The 16210-nt window shown below is 38.6% G+C and overlaps 1 protein-coding gene across 1 annotated transcript; it reads right to left on the minus strand.

Moving 5' to 3' along the window:
* Window positions 1–9660: 9660 nt before the first annotated feature.
* LOC121286301 (neurofilament heavy polypeptide-like) lies at window positions 9661–14130 on the minus strand. The gene is made up of 4 exons (XM_041203363.1): window positions 13090–14130; window positions 12639–12763; window positions 11912–12075; window positions 9661–11872 (listed from the first exon to the last, which is right to left on the minus strand). The coding sequence occupies exons 1-4, from the start codon at window positions 14128–14130 to the stop codon at window positions 10218–10220; spliced, it is 2985 nt and encodes a 994-aa protein (XP_041059297.1). The 3' UTR covers window positions 9661–10217.
* Between the last annotated feature and the right edge of the window lie 2080 nt (window positions 14131–16210).

Here is a 16210-nt window from a genome sequence, read left to right on the forward strand (position 1 = left end):
AGCCTACTCAGCTTCCACCCAGCCACCTTACCCACCTACCATCCTACCCACCTTTCACCGTACCACCTTACCCCCTTATGTCACCCACCATACCCCCTTACACCATCTCCATAACTTTGCAAAGAAGCTTCGGGAAATTTAATCTTTACTTACCATAATATGGCAGCTAGTGTCATAAAAAGGGGACATGGCTTCTGTGTGCATTCCCTTCGCTGATATTTCCAAGGTTTCCTGTGCTGACTGAGTCCTGCAGGATCCTCCATTTGAAGATTGCCCAGAAAAATTGGACGAAAGTTACCTGGGCAAATTTTTGCCTGATCAGGGTCAGAAATAGGGGTTCCAATCTTGATGGAAAGTTGGGCCATTATTGGACATTGAAACCATATACAAAAGTAGGGAAATTGATTGGTTAAGTTTGCGTACTAATGGCAAATTAATGGTGTTTTTGTACTTATGAGTAATATACATATTTTTCATGGCAAATTGAATGATATGCTGTTCTATAAGAATAGGAACATTATACCATGTAATATATAATATATTGCACTACAATATGGACAATCCCTTAGGCCATGCTGTTAATTATAATGTAGAAAATCAACTGTTGTTGAAGACTGTTGAGGTCAATTATGTGTTTTTTGTTTGCTGGGAAAGTCTGTACAATGGAAATTGGTGGACTTCTTTGTCTTTTTAACATTTTTTTAAAAAATGTGTCTCATGAAGTTGTTTAGATTTTTTCTGTTACTAGGGAACCGTAGTTTGGAAATGACTGCTTTGCCTTCTCTCAATTTTTAAAATTGTTTTGCCTCTGTATCAAAGACTAAAGTATTATGATTCATATATAAACTACAGATCTCCAATGAAATTGTTTTTGATGGGTCAGAGATTACCCAGTTGCAACAAGGGGCACTGGATTATGGAGGTGCTCATGTCACCACTGAAATGATTTGGAATGAAATCAGCTCACAAACTTCAAAGTATTTGTTGATAAGCCCCTGGAAGATAACGGATTCTTCATCCATTGCAGGCATACGTCTATTCACTTTGCAGATCAAGTACATAAACGAACATATCTCTGTATGTAATATGAGGGATTAACTCTATTAACTCTAATCTGTACAATTAATATGTTTAATGTGCTTGTTTCTATTGTGAAGGCAAGACATATATAAAACTTTAAAACATTAAAATGATGTGCATCCTTCATTTATCAAGTATCTATGGAACAGGTATTAATAAAATAAATTTCTGTATAATTAAACATACTTAATGGCACGACTTTTGATCAGAACCATCCACCAGATTTCAATAAGAGTACAGTCTTTTGGCTAGCTGTTTGATTAAGTGTACTGAAATTTGGTTACTGGTATTCCCAGCCTTCAGATAATTGATATAAAATCACTATGTTAAACCATATGGTTTAGGTTATGATCTATGAAGCAGGTTTAATAAAAGCAAAAATTAAACTGTAGCAGTAGATCAAGTTGGTAAGTTCTACAAGGATACAGTACTTAACTTACAAGTGTTTGGTTTAAAAAAAATCTTGCTGAGAAAAGAGAAATGTCTAAGCTTTTCATCTTGCACTCATCAGGACAACTCACAAGAAGACCACAATATGGAGAAAACAACAATAAATACTGTATGTGAAGAGAGTGCTGATTGGTTGGCAAGTGGCATTGCCATTGAGAATGCATCAGTGATGGTGACTGATAGTTAACTGTAAAGCATTGTTTGAAATTTAAGACAGGCGGCTTGACTCTGATTGGCTATGACATTGCCCTGAGGAATGAGTCAGCGAACAGTTGTCACTTATTTGGTTTAGCTGACGCAGACGCAATGTATGTACATATTCTTTCTGTCTGCAAAGAACAGAGTCCTGTCTATTAATATATGTAGCTTCCAGTACACACAAATGTGCCACATTGTGAGCCCAACTGACAATCTTAAATTGGTTGCCAGCATAATTCTTAGCACACTGAGGATTATTCAGCAAATGTTATCTGATTGCAGAATCACATCTAACATTGAGATTTGCAAGGATGGGCTGGTTGGGTGTGGCGTGTACCCTACCCATTGCAAACTGGGGCTGGGACATGCTGTTTGATATGATCTGCCAGTCTTTGGGACAAAAATAGCATCACACTGGCACTGAAATTCATACACCACGTTACACAGCTTACATGGTGAGAAAATGGCTCAAGCCCTATTTACAAGGTTGCTGATCAGACCAATCTTTTAGAGTGTGGAACTGTAAGAATCCCAACGTGTATATTGCCCAGTGAAGGTCGGCTTTTGGTAGGCCGTGGTAGAGAACACCCTGGCAGATTTCTCAACTAGTACGTCAAGGAAAGGGAGTTAATTTGACTGTGTTGTGAGGCTTTAAGACTAACCCAGACATACGCATCAGTAAACCTGACAAAGGGACAGGAATAGTCATATTTAACAAGCATGACTATACCAACAAAATGCACGCTATTCTTAATGACATATCCAAATTCGTATCCATTGGACCTGCTGCTCAACATGACTCGACAACGTTGCTCAAAAGTAAGCTAAGAAAATGCTTGCTGGACTTGCGTAAGTGCAAAAAGCCACTGCTTGATATATTTGACATGGTTCATCCTCACGGTTCACTAAGTCCACGTATGTATGGGCTGCCCAAGCACACAAAAGTGATGTCCCTTTATGCCCCATCATATCTATGAAAGGTTCTGCACACCATGAATTGGCCAAGTGGTTGGGTGAATTGTTACAAACAGTTTTGACCAAGATTTCCACAAGCATGGTGAAGGATTCCTTCACATTTGTGAAGGCCATTCAGGACTTCCATATCAATAGCAATGCTGTGTCCATGTGCTCATTTGACAATGCTAGCCTATTCACCAATGTTCCACTTAAGGAAACCATTACTATTTGAGCTGCAGCACTATATCATGGCGATCTAGACTCACCACCATTGCGTGAATCAGTATTCATTGAACTTATAAACTCGGCAACTCATGCAGTTGAGTTCAGTTTTAATGACACCATCTATGCCCAAATAGATGATATTGCCATGGAATCCGCTCTAGGCCCAGCTCTTGCAAACATCTTTGTTGGGTTCCACGAGAAATGTGTCTTCGATGAAATGACACCTAACTCCTATCCTTCACAAATTTCCGGCATGTGGTTGATACGTTTGCTATATTTAAATCCACAGCTGCATGTAACAATTTCCATACATGTCTTAATGGGCTCCATCCTGCACTCAAATTCACCTTTGAAATGGAGCAATCAAATTAACTCCCTTTCCTTGACATACCAGTTGAGAAATCTGCCAGGGAGAGTCTCTACTACAAGCCTACCTTCACTGGTCAATATACACATTGGGATTCTTACAGCTCCATACACTATAAGATTGGTCTTATCGGTGACCTTGTAAATAGGGCCCAAGCCCTATTTACCATGCAAAAGTGATGCTGAAACAGGGTGCATCATAGGCATCCTACAGGATAATGTATACCCTGATCAGATCATTTCATACTGTATATGATGTGGGCCTAAGGCCATCACTTTTGGCCCTGAAATGTGCCCAGTCTACTTCAGATTACCCTGGAAAGGCAAGGTATCTCAAAAATTTGAGCAACAGGTGAAGCTAGCTGTTTCATGCTGCTAGTATACAGTAGCAACACGAATGATATTCACCATTAACAGGATGCTGCAGTCAATAAAAAGGCATTCTATCTATCACACAAAAGAGTAATGTGATATATCAGTTTCAGTGCCAGTGTGATGCTACGTATGTAGGCCGTACATCTCCAAGACTGGTAGATTGTATCAAACAGCATGCCCCAGCCGCTGTTCACAACAGCAAAGTACAGACCGTACCCAACCAGCTTGTGCTTGCAAATCTCAAAACTCAGCATCCAACATTAGATGTGATTCCGCGATTGGACATTTGCTAAATAATCCTCAGTGTGCTAAGAATTACACTGGCCACCAATTGAAGACTGTCATTCGGGCTCACAGTGTGGCGCATTGCATGTACTGGAAGCTACATACTAATACACAGGGCCCTGTTCTTTGCAGACAAAAAGAACATGTACACACATTGCGCCTGTTTCAGCTAAACCAAATAAGTGACAGCCATTCACTGACTCATTCCTCAGGGCAATGCCTTGACCAATCAGGGTCAAGCTTCCTGGTTTAAATTTCAAATAATGTTTGGCAGTTACTTGTCAGTTGTCATCACAGGTGCATTCTCCATGGCAACGCCACTTGCGAACCAATCAGCACTCTCTTCACATAAAGTATAAATTGTTGTTTTCCCCTTATATTGGTATGCTTGCAAGATGTCCTGATGAGTGAAAGACAAACAGCTTAGACATGTCTCTTTTTTCAGCAATACTCAAGTTCTGACTATTAAAAAAATGATGAAAGATATGAAGGGTTCAAATAACACTGAACCTGCGTCAGTACTCATAACTTGAAAAGTAAATGGAGCCAACATATGCTCATCTCCACATGGGCTGCTATATAGCAGGAAGAACTAGTGAGTAAAGAATATTTTTGTGGTTATTTGTTCTTTGTGAATGCAGAAGCCTGAAGAGTGATTGACAGTTAGATATCATATGCTAGTTAACAAAGTTATCAAATTAAAGTGATGGTTTTCTGCACCTAATAATACCAGTACAATTCCATTCACTTGCATTTCCAAGCTCCTTTAATTGATAATTTTCATGACAAAGCAAGCAAATTTACAGGGAGGCTTCTGATTAAAATCCTTGGAATGCCACAACCTTCGCATATCAATCTTACTTGTCCCTTCAAATGGTTACTATGGTTACATTATCGCCAGAGGTAAATCTACATTCCATTTGCAGTAAACACAAAGAAGTCTCAACACAATGAATGTCTCTAAGGCTTTTATATATAAGAAAACATCCAATGACATTAATATTTCTGATTTGTCACAGTTACTGTAAGAAAATAATTCATGCCTTACCTTGCAGTTATGATTTCTACAAAAATGTTTACTGTTTTAACTACTACAAGGCGGGTGCTTCTCAAGGTAAGTCAGACAATATGCTGCTTTGTATAAACAAGCATTTTTATACCATTTAATGTACAATATATTTTTCTATTACTAAGGTGAGGTTGTGTCCCTTTAAGGCCACAAAGTGTAATCACTCTTAAGAAAGCACTGCATGTATTCATTCAGACATCAACTGCCACGCAGATTGCAGGTCAGAACCCTGGCTTTGCCTTTTTTAAACATGATTAGTATGGACAATTAAGAGTCAACATCCAGACAGCCTCAGGAACTCCCTATTCTTGGAGCATTCCTTTGTACAGACAGGCATACCAGATATATGTTATCTAAGTGTGCACTGTTTGAAAATCCTGACTTCTGCACTAGGAAAGGAGAAGTTATCAAGGACACAAAAAAAACAGCTTTTTCTTGCTTTTATTCACTACTTTTGATTGTAAAGTATGATGCAAAAAACATATAAATCTCTGCCTATGGTGTATTAGTATACATTTTCTTAGCAATCTTTGTGAAAAATAATTAAAGTCTGTTGAGAGCTTTATGACAAATTGTAATTGAGAAGAAACATGTTGGCTCCACAGATACCTACAAATACTTATTGAGACCTCAACTATCAACATCCGGGATATTATCATTGACCTTAAACTTAAAAATGCTTGTTTATACAAAGCAGCATATTGTCTGACTTACCATGAGAAGCACCCACCTTGTAGTAGTTAAAACAGTAAACATTTTTGTAACTGGTCATATCAATAATGTAACTACAAGATCAGAGGCTGAGTACTCTGTGATGAATGACTCACCTCCTGTTCCACTGATGCTCCTCCACTATTTGTAAGGTTAATGTTAGGAGTATGATGATATACTGACTATTCGCCTGAATAGTGCAGCTCCAATGTGCAACAACACTCAAGTATGGCACCATCCAGGATAAAGCTGCCATTGAATTCAATGTCTACCTCTTTCACTACTAGCACACTGTGGCATTAGCATGTACTAGCCACAGGATGAACAGCAACAACTCACAAAGCCTATTTTAACAGCACTTCCCAGCCTATGGCATTTGCCACAAAGAAGGGCAAGAACAATAATGTAATGGGAACACCATCCTCTCCAAATTTCCCTCGAAATCACGTTTCAATCACACTTCAATAGATGCGCTATCCTTTCATCATTGGTATATCAGAATACTAGAATTCCCTATCTGACACTGTTGTGGGAGCACCTCACAAGGCTTGAGTGGAAATGTAAAGCCTGTCTACCAGCTTTTCAGAGCAACTAGAGACAGATAATAAATAGGACCTTATCAGTGTTACTTACATCTGAAGAAGAAACAATGTATTCATATCGAATATAATGACCGTCATAGCAATTTTAAACAGTCAAAAATCAAGGAATTGATTAACCTGAAAATGTCTGTTGAGTATCTAATTTTCTGGAGGTAGTTGGACTGTTAAAATTGAACCACTAGAGTTAAAAGTGAGGACAAACAAATTTGTTGTACTCAAACTAGGAACTATACTCGTATTTCTGTAGTGGAAGACACATGCAAACAGGTTGCTGTTTGGGAGGTGGGTATGTTTAAGTGGGAGCTTACAAACTATGAAAGATTAAATTCATTTTCTTATCACTTTGTGTTATATTGTGCCTGAAATATGATTGTCTGATGTAGCAGAATCATTGCAACTTGGCAGCTTTTGGATGTATATTCATTTTACTTTTGCTGCCATGCAAGTGCGGATATTGGGAATAGTTATTTGGTTTTCTTGCACAGGAATAGGTTCTAAACTATGATATCTAAATGATAGAACCTCATCATGACAATAGATCATTCAGAATCATCCTATAATTCTTGCTAAATTATTTCTAAATGTATTCTTTTCTCAGTTTAACGTAATGTTTAATTTTGTGTTTTAAGTGTTCTTTTCTTTTACATACCAGTCATACATTATTTCACAAATGTGGAGTAAATTATCTTTGCCTAAACTTATCATCCAAGAGATTGGAAAGAACAATGACTTAGGACAATGTCTTTATAGTTCGGGAATATTGCCTTGAAATCATTCCTGACCAATGAGAAGAAAGTTCATCTTTTTCACTGGCTATAGATGCACAAACAAAGTTAGTTTAACCACCTGAATCCAGTTTCTTTTGAATGCATTTCCATAGTCTTTTCAGACTATGCCTTAAGAAAATGAAATTTGGGAAAAAGAAGAGTTATCTATTATTTTCTGGTCAATGTCAAGAGCTGCAGCATCTCTGAATTAATATAGGTTAAAACTGCTAAGTATTCTAATCTGATCCTCTCTGAATTGCTGGTAAAGGGCTTTACAGATGCATATTCATTGCTTTGTTTAATTTTTATTTATATGTTAAATAAAGGGAAACAGAATCTGAAAATCTGAAATTTTACGGAAATTCAGTAAACTACTGTGTTGTCAATAATATTGGAGCTTAGTACTTTCTTGTGCATTTTACAATCAACATACTAACCTTGCTATTATCGTGTAAGCTATTTGTGTCAGACCTTGAGATTGCAATGCTGATGAGCTTGTATTTTTTTAAATTAGTCCAGTTGGTGGACATATTTTTGTATCATTGCTATGATCTTGGTTGTTAAGAGCTGTGTGCGTTTTTCAGGTCTCTAAATCCTTTGAGTAGGAAAAAGGACAGATAGGTAACAACATCAGAAAACTGATTACAAGTTACAAACCTCTGAGAAAAGCAAACAAATTTTGGATATGGGAAAATCTGGTGGTAGAGGTGATACTCCTTTGTGTTTGAAGTCATGATGCAACAGGCTGAATAAACTGAACTCTGTGCTTCTCTGTGATGAGGTGGACCTGAAAGGAATTTGGTGTCTGAAATGGAGACATATTCTTTACCCTGGTACTGATTATCACTCATCTCATGGGGCTCAATGTATTTATATGTTGAATGAGTCATACAGACGAAATTGAATCCTTGATATTTGCTCAGTTTTATAACCTCATCCAGGGCTGCAGTGTAGGTCAGGTTGTGCTGGTCTTTGGTATTCATTATCAAGGTCCATGCATGAATAATGACCCCTTGCTGGAATTACCAACAGTGTGCCAATGTCTGTAGACCAATATCCCATCTAGAAGTCAATCCCTTCTTAAAAATAGAGGGGAGAAAATTGGCAATGAGAAAGATTATTCAAATCTCTATGCTCATTGATTTAATTTTCAAGTGCACATATGAATCACATGTATTCACACTATCCCCAAGTTTAGATCATTACTTCAGTAGTCTGTTGGTCACTGAAGCTTCATTTCTTGATGGTATTTATCTAGAGTTTTTAGTTCATCTCTTTCCTTCATCCTACTATTCTTGCATTGTAAATGATGCTTGATGCTTAGTTTCATCAAATATATATGCTATTTTAAATCCTACTTTTGCACCTAGATTAAAAACATTAGTTTTCTCATCAGCTTTGCACATCTAAGAGCAGCAACTCTTTCCGGGATATTGTCCAGTAAGTACCAAAAGCCCTTGGGACTTTGCCTAAGAAGCTACTTCTAAAATATGAGCCTGATTAGTGACTATTGGCAGTTATTCAACTGTGGTCCACCACAACTCAATCCCGTCCTGGTGTCAGCCATCATTCACGCACAGTAGTGATATCTGAATAGCAACTGGAAAGATGGAATTGTAATTTGTTCTTTTCCTCATCCAAGGGACACTGAGGCTAATTATATCACCCCACAACAAGCTTAATATGGAACAGGCTTCAAATCTGGAATCTTTTTATTTATATACAATGCCATATCATAATATATTGACCTACTGATCCTCTTGGAACACAGGCAGCACATTTTTATTTCAGTCAAATCTGTGGCTGATATATTGTAACTTAATAGCTTCTCTGTTGTCCAAACATGTCCTGATCTCCATAATATTTATTTGATTCAGGTGGTTGCTACAATCAAACTTTACATATTGATGCAGACATATTCAAAATGTCAGTTAAGACAAGTTACTTCATAATTGCTCTTTATTTGCACAATATTTTGGAAAGAGATGCTGCTTTTAGATCTGTGAAACTGATGAGAAAACTAATGTTCTGTTTAGCTGTTAATAAGCTAGTGACTCTCCTATTCACCTTACTCATGGTTAACCAGAATAAATGACGTCTCTTTCAGCTGTTTGTTCTACAGGTTACACTGCCACCTATGGACTGGATTAGAATTACAGGCCTTCTCATCATACGATTATTGTTCAGAGTTTGCAGTACTACAGGCATGACCATTACTGCTAGTGTTACCATTAACTTAAATGGACTGGAGTGTGACGATATACCAGCTCAAGATTGTAATATATTGTACATTTACAATAAAGGTAATTATTTGTCCTTAAATTCTTGGTGTTTCACACTTGTTTATATATTACAGTATCTTATATGCACTGCCAGTATCTGTCTCTTTTCTCCCCTCCCTCCTCTCAATAGCAGGCACCAGTCTTTTCTGTGGTGAGTCTGATGCCCAGGTGATACTTTGGTGTTCTGCCTCATATTGTTACAGAAAAAAATTGCTCCTGACAAAAGCATGAACAACTGTGCAAAAACATTGAAACAAATGACAGATCTTAAGAAAATGTGTTCCTATAACAAAGTTGCCATTTTATTCAAAGAAAATGCAATCATTTATTGTGTTGTCATTATACATATATTCTAATCATGTCAATTTGCATTAGTATTGATACATACTTCAGAGGCACATCATATCTGTTAAGCTCTTTATTTATATATTGCACATTGTGATAATTGACAGTATTTGTTTTGGTGCACATTTTAAATTGAGGATGTGGCTTTTTATTTTAAATTCATGACTGATGTGTTATTTGATTAATATAAGTCAGCAAATACTCTTTATCTTTAGGTGATATACCTCATATGGTCAGTCATTTTAAATGCACTTATTACTGAGGCAGGTTAATGATTCGCACTCTTCAAGTGTAAGCATTCTGCATACATCACATTCTGCTATTATAAATTACCATAATGCATTTGTCTGCCTCTTTTGTGAACACCTATTGCTTACCAGCCCCTTGTGTCATAACAAGGTACAATATTATCATGGCAGTTTTTCTTCATTAATCACTTTGTTCCTTCATCCAGTATTTCTTTGGTGATTTTTTTTTCTTCCCACAAAATCATTCGTTTTGCCTTTTATTCCTCTGCTTTTTTAGTTTTGTCTGTTGTCTTTGCCTCTTCTTTAGTACTGGAAGACTTCTCTGATTTCCCCTCTTTGTCATCTTTAACTTGTGTTTCTTCTTTAACTTCAGGTGTCTTTGCCATTATAGACTCCTTACTAATTTGTTCTTTTTCTGTTTCCTTTTCCTTTTGATCTTTAGTTGAATCTGGGGCAGGTTTCTTTATTTCTGATTTTTTCACTGTTACTGTTACCTCATCCTTTGTTTCTTTAATTTGATCTGTTACTTTGTCGTTAACTTCTGTTTTTTCAGGTTCCTTCACTTTCATTGTGGGACCTGGTGTGGTTGATTCTTCTTTTGTACTTTTCTTTGATTCTTCTTTTGATGCTTCTGTTTTTTCGCTCTTCACTTGAGGTGTAGGCTCTGGTGTAGAAGAGCCTTTCTTTTCTTTCGGTTCATCTTTGGGCTCCGGCGATTTGTCTTTTTTTTCTTCAGCTTTGGGTTCTGGTTTTACGTCCTTCTTTTCTTCAGCTTTGGGCTCTGGTTTTACATCCTTCTTTTCTTCAGCTTTGGGTTCTGGTTTTACGTCCTTCTTTTCTTCAGCTTTGGGCTCTGGTTTTACGTCCTTCTTTTCTTCAGCTTTGGGCTCTGGTTTTACGTCCTTCTTTTCTTCAGCTTTAGGCTCTGGTTTTACGTCCTTCTTTTCTTCAGCTTTGGGCTCTGGTTTTACGTCCTTCTTTTCTTCAGCTTTGGGCTCTAGTTTTACGTCCTTCTTTTCTTCAGCTTTGGGTTCTGGTTTTACGTCCTTCTTTTCTTCAGCTTTGGGCTCTGGTTTTACATCCTTCTTTTCTTCAGCTTTGGGTTCTGGTTTTACGTCCTTCTTTTCTTCAGCTTTGGGCTCTGGTTTTACATCCTCCTTTTCTTCAGCTTTGGGTTCTGGTTTTACGTCCTTCTTTTCTTCAGCTTTGGGCTCTGGTTTTACGTCTTTCTTTTCTTCAGCTTTGGGCTCTGGTTTTACGTCCTTCTTTTCTTCAGCTTTGGGCTCTGGTTTTACGTCCTTCTTTTCTTCAGCTTTGGGCTCTGGTTTTATGTCCTTCTTTTCTTCAGCTTTGGGCTTTGGTTTTACATCCTTTTCTTCAGCTTTGGGCTCTGGTTTTACTTCCTTCTTTTCTTCATCCTTGGGTTTTGCTTTTGATTCCTTTTCCTTTTCATCTTCATCTGCTTTAGAGGGTTCCTCTGGCTCCTTTTTCTTTTCTCCTTTCTCTGCTTCTTTAGCTTCTGGCTCCTTTTCTGTCTTTTCTTTCTCTTCTGCTTCCTTATCTTTTGTTGTAGGTTCAGCTGGTTTTATTTCATCCGCCTCACTCACTAGTTCCTTTTGATCTTTGGCAGATTCTTTTTCTTGCTTTTCTGTTGGTTGCTCCTTTTCCCCCTTTTTTACATCCTCTTCCTCTGTTTCTATTTTTTCTTCAGCTTTCTCATCTACAGGTGGCTTTGCTTTATCTTCTTCCTCAGCTTTTTTGGTCTTTGTGTCTTCCTCTTTCACAGCCTCTTCATCAGATTTAGCCTCTTGGTCACTCTTCTCTGCTTTTTCAGCCTCTCCCTCTGCTGCTTCTTCAGTTTCTGCCTTTTCATCTTCCTTTTCAGCTTCCTCCTCCTCTTCCTGTCCTCCTTCTGCCTCTTCAGCTTCTTCTGTTGCAATGGTCTTTTCACCCATTTCTTCCTCTGCAATATCTTTTCCTTTGTCAGCTGGTTTGGCTTTTTCTTCAGGCTTGGCTTTAATATGGTTTGGTAGTGTAGGAACTTTAGGGTAGCCTTCTATATAAGGATAAGAAGGTGGCCCAATAAACCTTGACTCTTCACCCTCCAGGAGTTTCCTTTCCAAAATAAAATAACAACAATAATAATTATTAGTAATAATAGTTGCTTACAAACGTACTGTTGTGTCCTTTTTTTATTAACAAAAACACTGTTTACTCATTAGAGCTAAAGGAAAGACAAGGAATACTGGACAACTGAAATAAAAATCGGAAAATGCTAGAACCATAAGGTCAATGGTCAGTATGTGAAACAGAAATAGAGTTGTAATTAAGAAATTCACCCCAGCTTCCTAACTCACCTTATTTCGCATTTCTAGCTTCTTAAAAAAAATCAATACCATTTGTTGTCCAAATTCCAATTAAATGACTTTCTTCCTTTCTCTTATGATGCTTCCGAATTAGGTTTCCAAAAACTCAAAACTAGCAACCATTCTACAACATCGGTTCTTCATATCTACTCTCGCATCAAAATACCATTATAGCTGTTACATGATTTAAAATATGATTGTCTAACCTAATTATATTGTGAGCTATTGTCTTCTATGTCCTTTCCTCTGACATTTAGACCGGACGCGCTCAAACTCGCTCACGCACTTTGCACTTGACACCCACACGGTTACCTGTAAGCCGCGATTTCAATATCCAAAGCCATTTTAACATTGAGTAAGTCTTGGTATTCCCTGAGTTGCGCAGCCATTTCCCATTTTATGTTTCTCAAATCGTTTTCAAGTTGCTGAGCCGCTTCCTATAACATTAAATATTTTCCAGAAATCAATGGTTACGCACATGAAAACCCTTCAATCTTGTCAAATTCAGGATCAGATTCTGTCAGCATATTAACGTGTACAATCGGGAATTTAAGGAAAACTTGGATATAAAACTTAAGACTAACTTGTAACCTTGATATTAAACAACCTAAACCAATTGCCTTCTCAAGGTCATTTTTAAAAGTTAAACGAATTTGACAGCTTTTTTTAACCAAAAGTAAATAAACCCTAATTCCCTTAAACTGTTTATTTTCTCTATTGGGAAAATGGTTGAGTCACTAAGGTAAATGTACCCAAAGACTACCTGGTAGCTGGAAAGGTCTGCATTGTGCCTGTCCTCCATCTCAAACATTTGCCTCGCCAGTGAGTCTTTGGTGCCTTTCAAGGTCTCCAGCTCGGTATTCTTGGACTGCAGATGTCTACGATATTCTAAGATTTCGTCCTGGGCTGCGTGGATGGCGTCCGTGTTGACCTTGGCGGCTTGGTTCAGCTTTTCCAGCTTCACTTTGAACACCTCCTCGGTCTGGCTGGTGGTCTTGATGGCGTGACCCTCCATCTGCGCCCGGATCTCTCGGAGGGCGGCCGTAATGTCAGACTTGAGAGAATCCCTCACTTCTAAAGTTACCTGAGAGCCCTGGATTTGATTCAGCAAATCTCGAACTTCCTCGTCGTGGTTCGCCTTCATAGAAGAAGCCTCGTCCGTGAGGAAGTGCAGCTTCTTATCCAGGTCCAGCTTCATCAAGCCCGCATCCTCTGTATACTTACTCAGGGCTCTGATACCGACGTCAATCTCTTCCCTTATTCTGTTCTCGTCGTCGTACCTTTGTTTGATGTGTTGGATATCCTCCTCCAGATGTTCCTGCTCCAGCTGTAACTGTGCCTTGTCATTGCTGATCTGCACCACCACATTGCGTAGATCTTTGATTTCTCTCTCATACAGCTCTCCTATTGCCGACCTGCCGGCTTGCTGCTGCCTCAGGGACGCCGCCTCCGCTTCCAGGTTCTTGTTCTGAAGCTCCAGGTTCCTTACTTTGTCGATGTAAGTAGCGAAGCGATCGTTCAGAGTCTGCAGCATCTCCTTCTCGTTGCGGGACCTGATGTCCCCATTGAGGAGCCCGGAGTCCAGGCTCTCGGTGGAGACGGTGACCTGAGAGCCGAAGCTGGCTGAAAGGCCCGGAGCGACTCGTTTGTACGCGGTGACTGTGCTGGGGCTGCGGGACCATATCTGCGAGTGGAAGCCGCTACTTACTAAGGAGCCTGACGAGCGGGACACGGGCCGGGGCGACTCCCCCAATACCCTGCGGTAAGAGCCGCTGCCGAGCATTGTATCCAGACTGTAACTCATCGTGCGGAAGGGGAGAGTTGCACTGCAGTGGCGAGGGTGGAGGCTGCGCCTTTTATAGACCGCAGAATGTGCGAACTTGGCAGGAACCTTATTCCAGCGACGTCTCACTCACCAATCTGCTGAAGATGTCTCTTCCCCACCCCAAACCCCACAGCCCCCACCACCCATCCCCCACCACCGCCCTCCCCCAGCCCTCGACCTCTTGTATGTGGAAATATAACTATTTTAAACAGATCAGGTTACAGATACTTCTCCATGCAGATAAAAGAACTTAAATAACCAAACGTATTTCGAGTAAAATTCTCTTTGCATATAATTCCCTATTGCATATAATTGAATCACGGGATAGCAACTGCATCTGGAAATTCACGATTTTGCCCGTTATTTTATATTATAAACTAATATGCTAATATGAAAACGTGGCAAGTCAAACTGGGGTAGGTTTAGCGGCTTTGTTGATGAAAGGTTTCCCTTACTGATATTTTGCTTTTTGTCCTGATGTTTGATTATATTCCGCATGGTTATTAATTATTCACATTTTAAATTTAAAAAAACTTATTACTACACGGACTCTAACAAGTTTAAACCATTGTAAGATACTTTGTATACTGTATCTAAATGTACAAGCGTTTATTAGTGCGTGTAAAAAGTTTATGTTACTGAGCTGGAAGATCTCAGATTTCTTACTAATATTATACAAACTGCGAGAGGTGGGTGGGAGGTGTTGAGTATCTTATATTTTTGTTATTTTCCTCCTAAGTGTACAAAAAGAAGCCCTCACCACTGGACACACACACACACACACACACACGAAAGTTTTGGATATATTCTTGCAAAACTGAACGTGTTTTCAGCACTACGCATCCCAGACAGCGCCTTCCGCAGTGTCGTCTTTTAAGAAGGTGTGGCCTTTATTACAAAATGGGAAATATTGTCGGGCTGGCTGAAGCTTTCCCATTGAATATATCAAGAACAAATATCAAAACAAAAATTGAATGCACATTGCAGTTTTTTTAAAAATTACAAATAAATCAAAAGCTGGCAGAATCTCGTAACTGATTCGGCACCATAACTATACTGAGTGAGTCATGTCAGTGGACCGGGAGGTGCTGACAACCATTAAGAAATGAATTGCATGTTTGGAACGATCTTGCAATTTTAAGCCTTCATGTTTGATGTAAATCTAGTTTAGGAGTGCAATTAATATAATTACCAGTAAACATTATTAAATGGGCTGATGGGTTTATTTAACAGAATTAAACCCTTCACTTCATTAACTTAAACCAATCCATTGAGAAGCAAAATAAGCTTTAACTATTATTTGCTGGTGACGTTTAATTATGTATCAGAGAATAAATATTGCTCGATTTACATGTCAACAATCTGCATTGATGTAGCATATTTGACGGAGAAGGCATCTCAAGACCCTTCAAAGACAGGTAAGGGCAAAATAGACCAAAGAAGCAGAGATTAGGGGGGAAAATCTTAAAGTTATTTTTCATGTGTGAGTTTTCAAAGTGCTTAGTGACAGATTATTCGTCATGGGGTGGCATCATGGCACTGTCTATCCACAAGTGTGCACTTAGGAGAACAGGTCACTGAATAAGCTGAATACCTAGTTCACCCCCATCCTCTCCACTCAAGGGTGATATACCCAATAGTAGCATGCTTATTACTACTTTAGAATAAAGAGATATAGAGATTTGTGAAAAAACTACAGAAAAACCATTGTCCTCCAATTGACCTCAGATGAGGTCTTGCTACACAAATCTCCAGCGTAGCAATAGGGTATTATATTTATATTAAGTTGAACCATAGAATATTACAGAGAAGAATACTGCCATTTGTTTCATTGTGAATGTGTCAGTCCTTTGCTAGAACAATCTAAAAAGTAATCCCACTGCGCTGCTTTCTCATCATAACCCCATATGTTCCTCTGCTTCAAATAATTACCTACTTTTACCATGCAATGCAATGGTCTCTACCTCAATAATTCTATATGTTAAAGTCATATTGTAACAATTTATTGTGTAAAGAATTTTCTCCTAATAACCCCTTTTCCTATTCTTTTATTGACAAT

This window comes from Carcharodon carcharias, chromosome 13, assembly GCF_017639515.1.
Source record: "Carcharodon carcharias isolate sCarCar2 chromosome 13, sCarCar2.pri, whole genome shotgun sequence".
Classification (NCBI taxonomy): Eukaryota; Metazoa; Chordata; class Chondrichthyes; order Lamniformes; family Lamnidae; genus Carcharodon; species Carcharodon carcharias.